At 60.4% G+C, this 12,219-nt stretch overlaps 1 protein-coding gene across 1 annotated transcript; it reads left to right on the top strand.

Annotated features, from left to right (window-relative positions):
* Positions 1 to 10,720: 10,720 nt before the first annotated feature.
* Positions 10,721 to 11,971, top strand: LOC119842670 (lymphotoxin-alpha-like). The gene is made up of 4 exons (XM_038371060.1): positions 10,721 to 10,873; positions 11,030 to 11,075; positions 11,246 to 11,311; positions 11,565 to 11,971. Exons 1-4 carry the CDS (start codon positions 10,721 to 10,723, stop codon positions 11,969 to 11,971), a joined length of 672 nt encoding a protein of 223 aa, XP_038226988.1.
* The last annotated feature ends 248 nt before the right edge of the window (positions 11,972 to 12,219 follow it).

A 12,219-nucleotide genomic window follows, 5' to 3' on the forward strand; every position in this document is an offset into this window, starting at 1 on the left:
CTGCCCTGCTCCCCACAGCCCAGCGCCCCATGCTGGGCTTGCCCTGCCGCCCCTGCCCTGCCCCCCACAGCCCAGCGCCCCCTGCTGGGTGCCCCCTGCCTCCCCCTTCCCCCACAGCCCAGCGCCCCCTGCTGCCCCCTGCCCCCCACAGCCCAGCACCCCCTGCTGGCCTCCCCCTGCGCCCTGCCCTGCTCCCCACAGCCCAGCGCCCAATGATGGGCTCCCCCTGCTGTCCCCTGCCCCCCACAGCCCAGTGCCCCCTGCTGGGCGCCCCCTGCCACCCCCTTCCCCCACAGCCCAGCGCCCCCTGCTGCCCCCTGCCCCCCACAGCCCAGCACCCCCTGCTGGCCTCCCCCTGCCGCCCTGCCCTGCTCCCCACAGCCCAGCGCCCAATGATGGGCTCCCCCTGCTGTCCCCTGCCCCCCACAGCCCAGTGCCCCCTGCTGGGCGCCCCCTGCCACCCCCTTCCCCCACAGCCCAGCGCCCCCTGCTGCCCCCTGCCCCCCACAGCCCAGCACCCCCTGCTGGCCTCCCCCTGCCGCCCTGCCCTGCTCCCCACAGCCCAGCGCCCAATGATGGGCTCCCCCTGCTGTCCCCTGCCCCCACAGCCCAGTGCCCCCTGCTGGGCGCCCCCTGCCACCCCCTTCCCCCACAGCCCAGCGCCCCCTGCTGCCCCCTGCCCCCCATAGCCCAGTGCCCCCTGATGGGCTCCCCCTGCCGCCCCTGCCCTGCCCCCCACAGCCCAGCACCCCCTGCTGGGCTCGCCCTGCCGCCCCTGCCCTGCTCCCCACAGCCCAGCGCCCCCTGATGGGCTCCCTCCTGCTGCCCCTGCCCTGCCCCCCACAGCCCAGCACCCTCTTCTGGGCGCCCCCTGCCGCCCCTTTCCCCCACAGCCCAGCGCCCCCTGCTGCCCCCTGCCCCCCACAGCCCAGCGCCCCCTGCTGGGCTCCCCCTGCTGCCCCCACCCCCTGCTGGGCTCCCCCTGTTCCCCCCTGCCTCCCGCAGCCCTCCTCCCCCTCCTGTCCCCTGGTACCCTGCACCTTCTGCTATCCCCTGCTGGGCTCCCCCTGCTGCCCCCCCACCCCAACCCCCAGAGCCCAGTGCCCCCTGCTGCCCCAACCCCCGACCCCTCCCGCCTCCTGCAGCCCAGGCCCCTAGCACCCCACTGGGGCAATGGGGCCGGGGGCAGAAGCTCCTGGCTGCGCTCTGCAGGGACACGCAGGGGGGTGTAAGTTGCAGTTCTGTGGAACGGCCATGCGGTGACAGCAGACACCAATATTTCCAGGCTGGCCATTAACACGGATCAACCTTTGCTTTTAACGGGACCGGGGGGAGGGGGGAGGAGGAGGCAGGAGACCAGGGTAGATGGGCCCATATGTCTGACCCGGGGTGGGAGGGAGGAGGCAGGAGACCAGGGTAGATGGGCCCGGAGCTCTGACCAGGAATGGGAGGGAAGAGGCGGGAGACCAGGGTAGATGGGCACGTGGGGCTGATCCGGGGTGGGAGGGAGGAGGTGGGAGACCAGGGTAGATGGGCACGTGGGGCTGATCCGGGGTGGGAGGGAGGAGGTGAGAGACCAGGGTAGATGGGCACGTGGGGCTGACCTGGGTGGGAGGGAGGAGGCGGGAGACCAGGGTAGATGGGCCCGTGGGTCTGACCTGGGGTGGGAACGAGGAGGCGGGAGACCAGGGTAGATGGGCCCAGGGTCTGACCCGGGATGGGAGGGAGGAGGCGGGAGACCAGGGTAGATGGGCCCATGGGTCTGACCTGGGTGGGAGGGAGGAAGCGGGAGACCAGGGTAAATGGGCCCAGGGTCTGACCCGGGATGGGAGGGAAGAGGCAGGAGAACAGGGTAGGTGGGCCCAGGGTCTGACCCGGGATGGGAGGGAGGAGGCGGGAGACCAGGGTAGATGGGCCCGTGGGTCTGACCTGGGTGGGAGGGAGGAGGCGGAAGATCAGGGTAAATGGGCCCAGGGTCTGACCCGGGATGGGAGGGAGGAGGCGGAAGACCAGGGTAGATGGGCCCGTGGGTCTGACCTGGGTGGGAGGGAGGAGGCGGGAGACCAGGGTAGATGGGCCCGTGGGTCTGACCTGGGTGGGAGGGAGGAGGCGGGAGACCAGGGTAGATGGGCCCAGGGTCTGACCCGGGGTGGGAGGGAAGAGGCAGGAGAACAGGGTAGGTGGGCCCAGGGTCTGACCCGGGATGGGAGGGAGGAGGCGGGAGACCAGGGTAGATGGGCCCGTGGGTCTGACCTGGGTGGGAGGGAGGAGGCGGAAGATCAGGGGAGATGGACCCGTGGGTCTGACTTGGAGTGGGAGGGAAGAGGCGGGAGACCAGGGTAGATGGGCCCAGGGTCTGACCCGGGGTGGGAGGGAGGAGGTGGGAGACCAGGGTAGATGGGCACGTGGGGCTGATCCCGGGTGGAAGGGAGGAGGCGGAAGATCAGGGTAGATGGGCCCATGGGTCTGACCTGGGTGGGAGGGAGGAGGCGGGAGACCAGGGTAGATGGGCACGTGGGGCTGATCCGGGGTGGGAGGGAGGAGGCGGAAGATCAGGGGAGATGGGCCCATGGTCTGATCCGGAGTGGGAGGGAGGAGGCGGGTGACCATAGTAAATGGGCCCAGGGTCTGACCCAGGGTGGGAGGGAGGAGGCAGGAGACTAGGGTAGATGGGCCCTGGGGTCTGACCCAGGGTGCGAGGGAAGAGGCGGGAGACCAGGACTGATGGGCCCGTGGGTCTGACCTGGGGTGGGAGGGAAGAGACGGGAGACCAGGGTAGATGGGCCCAGGGTATGACCCGGGGTGGGAGGGAGGAGGTAGGAGACCAGAGTAGATGAGCCCATGGGTCTGACCTGGGGTGGGAGGGAGGAGGCGGGAGACCAGGGTAGATGGGCCCGTGGGTCTTACCCGGGGTGGGAGGGAGGAGGCGGCAGACCAGGGTAGATTGGCCGTGGGTCTGACCCCGGAGAGGTCAGAGTTGGGGGATCTGAAAACAGGAGATTCTCCTCTGTCCTGTCCCTTGAGGCTGGGCTGTTTTGCATAGACACAAAGTGAAACGCCTGCTTCTATTTTTGATGTCACTTGGGGCCTGGGGCCTTTCACCCCAAACCGCATCCTCAGTCAGGGTTTTCCCGATTTATCTCACACCCCGGTTTGTGAGTCATCCCTGCCAACATCTTCAACCGTTCCAGAGCTGGACTGGGGGCTGGGAGCCCAGGGCCGGCCAACAGGGGCTGCGAGTCAGGAGTGAGGGGCACCGGCAGAGTGGGGGGGGCCCAGGGCGGGGCTGGCAGGGGCTGCGGGTCACGAGCGAGGGGCACCGGCAGGGCTGGGGGTTGCAGGTCGGGATGTAAATTCCATGATACATTTGTTTCCACCCCTCACGTCAGTGGGAGATTTCTTGATCTTCCACCTCGGCCGCTGGAGCCGGAAGCAGAAGTGACCCAGCTGCATCCCAGAGCCAAAAATATACCTGATGGGAGTGGAAGGGACGCCCCAGGTTATGCAACCCGGTTACCTCACCCTATAGACTCCCTGATGAGCCAAGATCTCTCCGTGCCAGCAGACGTCACCGAGCCTCCCATCCTCCACGCTGCTGAGTCCTCTTCCCACATCAACTCGCAACCTGGGTTCCCCTAAGAGAAGCCTATTCCTTCCTTATTCCCGCCTGCTGCGGGTGCCGATTAGAACAGCAGTTGAAACAGTGGTTGGTCCGGATCTGCCAGGAGATCATGACCCTTCCCCCTGCCCCAGCAAATCTGAGAGCCCTGCTCCATTGCCCTTAACCGTGATGTGCCCCTTAGTTGGGTCTAGTTTGCGTTTGTGGCCAGTTCCCTGAAGCTACGTGGACCAAACCACCTTGTCTGGCTGATCTTTGGGGGCCCCCTCTGGAGCAGAGACACCTTGGGCTAGGTTGGGTTTATGGTGGGTCCCCCGAGGATAGAAACATCTGAGCTCCCCACATCACCTGTCTGGGGTGAACATTCCCAAAGCAGGGCTGTCCGGACCCGGGTTGCTTTCGAGGTGAGTTACACAGATTCGGTCTCCTCGCTGTCTCTGCAGTGGAGGTAGCTGGACCTAGCTTAGGTGTCTGGCGGCTTTCCATAAACTCCATAGACTTATCCCCCAGCCGCCCGCCCCAGAGACCATGGGATGGGGCATTGTCGGTCATGCTTTGATCTGAAACAACTTCCAACCACCAGATGCCGACCAAACTGGGGATTAAACGTCTCCTATTCCTTCCACCGAAGGGAACAGCAGAGACTTTCTCCTACCGCTAACAAACAGGCCTTTGGTTTGACCACTACGCGGCAGCTTGGTCTGGGATCGGTGCTCCTAGCGCCCCTGCAAATAAGAATTCATGGACTCTACATCCGGGTGGGACCGTCTGGTCTGATCGCCTGGATAGCGCAGGCCCTAGGACGTCCCTGAATTCAGGCCTACTGAAGCGGGAGCAGATCTTTGACAAAACCAGCCCAGCTTGAGTTAGGATGGAGAATCCACCGCGGCCCTTGGGGAATTGTTCGTTCCCCCTCTCTGTTACAAACTGACAGCTGAATCTGTCTAGTGGCCCCTTCCAGCCAGGGGCTGCAGCTTTGGCTGCTAGATCTCAGAGCCCCTGATCACGAAGCTGCTCCCCGAGTGGGCACTTCTAGACTGGGATCACGGCACCCCCTGATCGGTCTCTTTGTTGAGCTGGGAAGAGCTTCTGTTTTCCAACCCTGTGATCGTTCTCCTGGCCCTTCTGGGCGCCCTCTCCGGTTTCCCAGCATGAACTGTACTCACCAGCTCGGGACACGGGCAGCGGCCGAACTGCTCCAACTCGCTCTCCCTGTCCTTACAATCAGAGCACCTGGGGCGATTTCGCAAGCTGTGTTCTCCTGTTGAGGGATCGTTGGGGACCAGCTGAGGTTGGCGCTATCCAGGTCAGGTGTGGTTTGCGATCACTTCCTCTCTGCTAGGTCGCCTTCGGCTGGACCGGGGTGTGTGGTTGGAGCCCCATTCACACCCTGGACTGAGCTCTGCAACCTGCCCTATCTCCGGTGCCCATCTGTGGTCAGCTCTATGCAGGCCGAGCACAGCTTGTGGTGGGTTCCTGTAAGTCACATCCGATGAAGTGAGCTGTAGCTCACGAAAGCTTACGCTCTAATAAATTTGTTAGTCTCTAAGGTGCCACAAGTCCTCCTGTTCTTTTTTTGTAACCTTCAGCGTGTCTCTTCTTGTGGGTTGCCAAGATGGCGGGGGCAGGGGGACATCAGCTTATCCTCGAGCGACTCGCCAGGCCACACTCAGGCAGGCCTTTGATTTTAGCCGAGAGCCAGGCTCTGGGCGGGCGGGGGAGTTGGGGGGAATTATAACGGGGTCAACACAGCCCGAGCGAGTTCCCGAGAAAAGCCACCGGTTGTAGCAAAGCGGGGCCGGGGCCCAGGGCAGCGGGTTGGAGGGGGCTGGTTGGTTGCCGTGCGGCAGGCAGCTGATTTTCGGAGCGGGACAGGATGCGGGTTTGGTGGCGGGGGGGTGAGCTGGTCTTGCTCAAGATACTTGGGCAAGCCAGGGGTGCTTGGATTAGCTGACAGGGCCTGGCTTCTCTGGCGCAGCGAGCGAACCTCAGAGGGGGAAGGGACGGGAAAGGGGGGAAGCCGATGATGGTTGTGATTGCATGACGGGGGGGAGGTGAGTTTGGGGGTGGGGGCTCTCCCCTGCCACCTGCCCGTGACAATCTGTGTTCTTAGTGCGTGCTGAAAACATGCCAGCTGAGCAGGGTGTGATACACACTGCGGGGACCCGATTTTGCACCAGTGTCAGTGCACCATTTGCACCGACGGAAACGCCCTTCACGTGACCCCACGTCTCACGCGTGGCCAAGCACCACTGGCATGGCTGAACCTCGCCTTTTGCACACATGCTTTTGCCCAGACAGAGATGCCCCTCCGTAGTCCCCATCCCCTTTGCACACCCTGCACCCCTGTCTTTACACCTCTTTCCACACACAAAATTCACCAGCAAACAGCCCCTCGTGTTCATGTAAAGCACCCACATGCGGGCACCTTCCCAGCCGTCACACACGCCCAAGCCCTGGCTGCGGGTGCAGAATGCCCAGCCATGTGCATGAAACTGCCAGGCACGAGGGCTGGGGCACGCTGAATTCCCTGTGTTTGCACGTGGGTGGCCTGCACACACACGGGTGACACTCGATGTTGCCAGCAGAGGGACCGGTCCCAGTGTAAAGCTTGCATGGCTCTGCCCTCGCATAAGGCTTGAGAAATCCACGGTGGCATTATCCAGGATCATGCGTCCATGCGCACATGTGCTTTTGCATCACACTTGCACCTGTGCAAGCCACCACTGCACATAAAAGACTCTTGCATGCTTTACCCTTTGCACACACATGTCTTTGCCATGTGCTTACAAGTGTGATCCCCGGCACGCAAAAGCCTCTTGCACATTTTCCCCTTTGCACGTGTGTGCCTTTGCCCTGCGCTTGCATGTGTGTGATCCACCATGGCAAAGGAACAAATCTTGCACGCTTTTCTGGTTTTGCACGTGTGCAAGCCACCATGGCACCCGACAGAACCCTGCCCAGTTAAACCTCATCCCTGTGCCCCCCCATCTGCACGCCAGTAACTCCCCCATGTACACGCGGGTCTGCCCGGGTTCACCCCCACACTTGTGCCTGTGGAGAGTCAGGGATCCTGCCCGCCCGCCCGCTGTGGTCTCTGGGCTCCTCGCACCATGGGCACCTGCCAACCGCCCCCCCCAACGGTTAACCAACAGCCCCCCCCCCGGCCCTTTCGCTGTGACTGTTTCCTTCCTTTCTTCACTTCAACCGCTTTCCCTTTCAAAGAAAGGCAGCGGCTGGGGGAATTCAGGGGGCGCGGGGGCGAGGGGGGGGCAGATTACACAGAATCTGCCCCCTCCCGGCCCTAGCCTGGCTGAGTTACGGGAAGGGAGGAAGGAGGGAAGGAAATGGACCCAGACAGAGCGAGAGAGAGAGAGAGACGCCTGGGGGTGGGGGCTGCGGGTCAGGCAGCCGGGATGGGCCCAGCTTCACCTACACCCACAGGGACCCCCCAAGCTGAGAGTCACTGGGGACACGCAAGGGGGGTAGGTGTGGGGGGGTCTGTGTGTGTTCTCTCGGGGTGTGTGTGAGTTGGTGTGTGTGTGTGTATGTTACCTGTGGGGGGGGGTGTTGTGTGGCATGTTCTCTCTGTGTGTATGAGTTTGTGTGTGTGAGTTTGTATGCATGTTGTGTGGTGTGGTGCGGTGTGTTCGCTGTGTGTGAGTTTGTGTGTGTGTGTTGTGTCTGTGTGTGGTATGGCGTTCTCTCTGTGTGTATGAGTTTGTGTGTGTGCTCTGTGGTGTGTTGTGGTGCGGTGTGTTGTGTTGTATATCTGTGTGTGTGTGTGTGTGTGTGCCTGGGGGATGCATGATTGTGTCTGAGTTGATGGGGAGGGGGCTGTTGTGTGTCCCACCTTAGTGTGCTCAGAATGGTCCCGGTAGAGCGGGGCGGGGGCTCACTGGGTGGGAGGGGGCTGGGAGGTCGGGTTGCCCCCCTGGCTGACCCCCCCAGGTTACCCACCCCCCCCCGAACACACACACATACAGCGCCAGACACACACCCTGGGTCCCAGCCAAGGCCAAGTGGTCTGGACCTTGATTCAGCATCTGCTCTGGTTAGCACCGGGGAGAGGGGACAGGAAACCCTGGCAGGCTGCATCTGCTTGCCCTACACAGCCGGCTCTGGGGCGGGACACGGGGGCTGCTTACGCAGGGGATCTAATTTACCTAGATTTCAGTAAGGCGTTTGATACGGTGCCACATGGGGAATTATTAGCTAAATTGGAGAAGATGGGGATCAATATGAACATCAAAAGGTGGATAAGGAATTGGTTAAAGGGGAAACTGCAACGGGTCCTACTGAAAGGCGAACTGTCAGGTTGGAGGGAGGTTACCAGTGGAGTTCCTCAGGGATCGGTTTTGGGACCAATCTTATTTAATCTTTTTATTACTGACCTTGGCACAAAAAGTGGGAGTGTGCTAATAAAGTTTGCAGATGATACAAAGCTGGGAGGTATTGCCAATTCGGAGAAGGATCGGGATATTATACAGGAGGATCTGGATGACCTTGTAAACTGGAGTAATAGTAATAGGATGAAATGTAATAGTGAGAAGTGTAAGGTTATGCATTTAGGGATTAATAAGAAGAATTTTAGTTATAAGTTGGGGACGCATCAATTAGGAGTAACGGAAGAGGAGAAGGACCTTGGAGTATTGGTTGATCATGGATGACTATGAGCTGCCAATGTGATATGGCTGTGAAAAAAGCTAATGCGGTTTTGGGATGCATCAGGAGAGGCATTTCCAGTAGGGATAAGGAGGTTTTCGTACCGTTATACAAGGCACTGGTGAGACCTCACCTAGAATACTGTGTGCAGTTTTGGTCTCCCATGTTTAAAAAGGATGAATTCAAACTGGAGCAGGTACAGAGAAGGGCTACTAGGATGATCCGAGGAATGGAAAACTTGTCTTATGAAAGGAGACTTAAGGAGTTTGGCTTGTTTAACTAAAAGAAGGTTGAGGGGAGATAGGATTGCTCTCTCTAAATATATCAGAGGGATAAATACAGGAGAGGGAGAGGAATTATTTCAGCTCAGCACCGGTGTGGACACAAGAACAAATGGGTATAAACTGGCCACCAGGAAGTTTAGACTTGAAATCAGACGAAGGTTTTTAACCATCAGAGGAGTGAAGTTTTGGAATAGCCTTCCAAGGGAAGCAGTGGTATGATGGTATGATGGGGATAATGTGATTTTGGTAATTAATTGATCTTTAAATATTCAGGGTAAATAGGCCTAATCCCCTGAGTTGGGATATTAGATGGGTGGGATCTGAGTTACCCAGGAAAGAATTTTCTGTAGTATCTGGCTGGTGAATCTTGCCCACATGCTCAGGGTTTAGCTGATCGCCATATTTGGGGTCGGGAAGGAATTTTCCTCCAGGGCAGATTGGAAGAGGCCCTGGGGGTTTTTCGCCTTCCTCTGTAGCATTGGGCACGGGTCACTTGCTGGAGGATTCTCTGCTCCTTGAAGTCTTTAAACCACGATTTGGGGACTTCAATAGCTCAGACATAGGTGAGAGGTTTTTCGCAGGAGTGGGTGGGTGAGATTCTGTGGCCTGCGCTGTGCAGGAGGTCGGACTAGATGATCATGATGGTCCCTTCTGACCTTAATATCTGTGAGTCTATGAGTCTATGAGACTCCTGGCCCTGCACTGAGCTGCGGCTGGCTCTGGGGTGGGGCGCAGGGTCTGGTTACCCAGGGACCCCTCACCCAGTGCAGAGATGCAGCTGGCTCTGGGGTGGGCCACAGGGGCTAGTTATACAGGGAGCTCCAAGACCCAGCCCCAGCTGGGGTTTAATGATCCCTAGGCCCCCTTGTGACAATGGGGGTCCCGACACCCCAAAGGGAGCACAGGGGGTCTGAGCCCCCAAAGAATGCACAGTTGGAGCTGCTGCATCTCCCCAGCCAGGCCATGCGACCCGCATCTCGGGCACGGGCTGCCGGGGTGCCCAGCCCTGGGCAGTGGCTGCTCTGGCACTGCCTGCCGATTTCTGGACACTCGCGGATTGGGGGATGGAAGTCTGGGACCAAATGAAAGGGGAAACAGGGCTTCCCCCAGACAGGAGGGCAGGCATCTCCCTAGCTGCACTGTCACTCCCCTTCCCTCCCCGAGCCAGTGAAAGAACCCAGGAGTCCTGGCTCCCATCCCCTACACCCCACACTCCTCCCGGAGCTTGTAATAGGGTGCATGTATTAGAAAGCTATTTATCCCCACACACATCTAACTACCCATCCATCCGCAGACACCCCCTCTGCCTACCCATCCATCCACCATCCATCCCCACATACTCCATCCATCCATTCATCCATCTGTCTATCCCCACACACCCCCTCTATCTATCTATCTATCCATCCACCCCCTCCATCCATCCATCCATCCCCACACACCCCCTCCATCCATCCATCCATCCATCCATCCATCCCCACACACCCCCTCCATCCATTCATCCATCTGTCTATCCCCACACACCCCCTCTATCTATCTATCTATCCATCCACCCCCTCCATCCATCCATCCATCCATCCCCACACACCCCCTCCATCCATCCATCCATCCATCCCCACACACCCCCTCCATCCATTCATCCATCTGTCTATCCCCACACACCCCCTCTATCTATCTATCTATCTATCTATCTATCTATCTATCTATCCACACACCCCCTCCATCCATCCATCCATCCATCCACCCCCTCCATCCATCTATCTATCTATCCATCCATCCCCACACACCCCCTCCATCCATCCATCCATCTGTCTATCCCCACACACTTCCTCAGTCTATCTATCTATCTATCTATGTATCCACAGACACACCCCATCTGTCTGTCTGTGAGAACCCTGGGCCCTGTCAGCCAGAGAAGGTGAATCAGACTCTCTGTTTCTGTCTCTCATGCGAGGTCACATCCACGCCTCCTCCCCGGACGCCGGGGTTCCCCCGCTGATCTCAGCTCGCCTGGGGCCTCGTTCCCCTATAAAGAGGCTGAGCCAGGCAGCGGCTGAGCCACAGGCTCCTCCAGCCGCCTCGTCTCCACCACAAGCTCTCCCGGCTCCGCTCTCCCCACCAGCCCCCCTCGGCCTCCCGGCTCAGCCCCCCACCCATGGAGCCCGAGCCAGAGCGGGCTGGACCCCTCCTGCTGGAGCCGGGGCCCAAGAGCCGCAGGGATCTCTGCTGGCATCTGCTTCGCGGCACCTGCTTTCTCCTGCTGGGGGCGCTGTTGGGCACAGTGCTATACGGGTACTTCCAGAGAAAGGTAAGAGGGGGCAGGGCTGGGCTGGCAGGGGGCTGTGGGTCGGGAGTGAGGGGCACCGGCAGAGCTGGGGGGCAGGGCTGGGCTGGCAGGGGGCTGCGGGACAGGAGTCAGGGGCACCGGCAGAGCTTCATCATGGTATTCCCCCCTCATTTACAGGCGGAAGATGCAGCTGGAGGGGGGGTCAGAGGCTCTGAAGACGCCGGTAAGTAACTCCCCACACACACACACCTCTCCCCCCCGAGCCTAACCCCAAACTGGACTCTTGAATCTATTCCAGGGAACCCAGGTGTCCAGCTCTGCCCCCCATCCCTAATCCGCCCCCTGGGTCTGTCCTTGGCCATGGCAATGAATCGTCTCTGTCTTTCCCAACAGCCATTTCCTGGACCTCCTTGGGGCAACGCGCCGGCCGGACCCACTCGCCCGCAGCCCATCTTATAGGTGAGTCGCTGGACTTGGGGGACGCTCCCTCCATTGCTCTATGCCCCTGGGAGGGCCCCTCTCCGCTGCCCTCTGCTGGCGGAGGCCAGAAGTGAGCCACACTGCAGGTGCCGGTTAGAACAGTGGTAGAAACAATGTTCCCCCATGTCTGTTTTTTCTCAGCCATTTGCGGCCTGATCCACCCGCTAGGCAGGTGAACCCTTCAGCCGTTGGTTTGAAACCCATCTCTCCTTTCTCTGCCCTCTCCCAACAGGCGACCCCGGCACCTCCGGCGAGCGGCTCCGCTGGCGAAGCGACGTCGACGCCTCCTTCACCCGGGGGGGCTTCCGCCTGGCCAACGACTCGCTGGTGGTGCCGGCCTCGGGGATGTATTTCATCTACTTCCAGGCGTCCTTCCTGGGGGCCGCCTGCCCCGCCGGGGACGAGCCCCTGATCCTGGCCCACCGTGTGTTGCTCTTCTCCGACACCTACCCCCAAGACGTCCCCATCTTGAGCGCCCACAAAATGGCCTGCCCCGGGCGGGCACCCTGGTACCGTTCCCTCCGCCAGGGGGCAGCCTTTGCCCTGCAGACGGGGGACCGGCTGTCCACGCAGACGGAGGGGGAGGCACATCTGCTGGCGGGCCAGGGCACTTTGTCGTTCGGAGCGTTTGCCCTCTGACCTGGTGGGACGCTCCTGCTGTTTTTTGGGGTAGGATCCCCTTTATACACTGAGGGTGGGCTGGAGCTGCTGGGCCAGTGCAAGGGGGGGGGTCTTTGAAAGATTTGAAGGGTTTCACTTTACTGTACTGCAAAAATATTGGGGTGCACTTATAGACGGGGCGCCCCTGGATCAGTGCTCTTCAATGTGGGGTTGGAGGTGTAAGAACAGCCACGGGGTTTAAGAGGATCCTCAAAATATTGTGGGGG

Source organism: Dermochelys coriacea, chromosome 14, assembly GCF_009764565.3.
Source record: "Dermochelys coriacea isolate rDerCor1 chromosome 14, rDerCor1.pri.v4, whole genome shotgun sequence".
In the NCBI taxonomy this organism is placed as follows: domain Eukaryota; kingdom Metazoa; phylum Chordata; order Testudines; family Dermochelyidae; genus Dermochelys; species Dermochelys coriacea.

Bases quoted from the DNA above. Each gene is read 5' to 3' on its own strand.
- LOC119842670 (XM_038371060.1), top strand. From the start codon at position 10,721: ATGGAGCCCGAGCCAGAGCGGGCTGGACCCCTCCTGCTGGAGCCGGGG. The intron at 11,076-11,245 runs GTAAGTAACTCC...CTTTCCCAACAG, and splicing joins CAGAGGCTCTGAAGACGCCG to CCATTTCCTGGACCTCCTTG. The intron at 11,312-11,564 runs GTGAGTCGCTGG...CTCTCCCAACAG, and splicing joins GCCCGCAGCCCATCTTATAG to GCGACCCCGGCACCTCCGGC.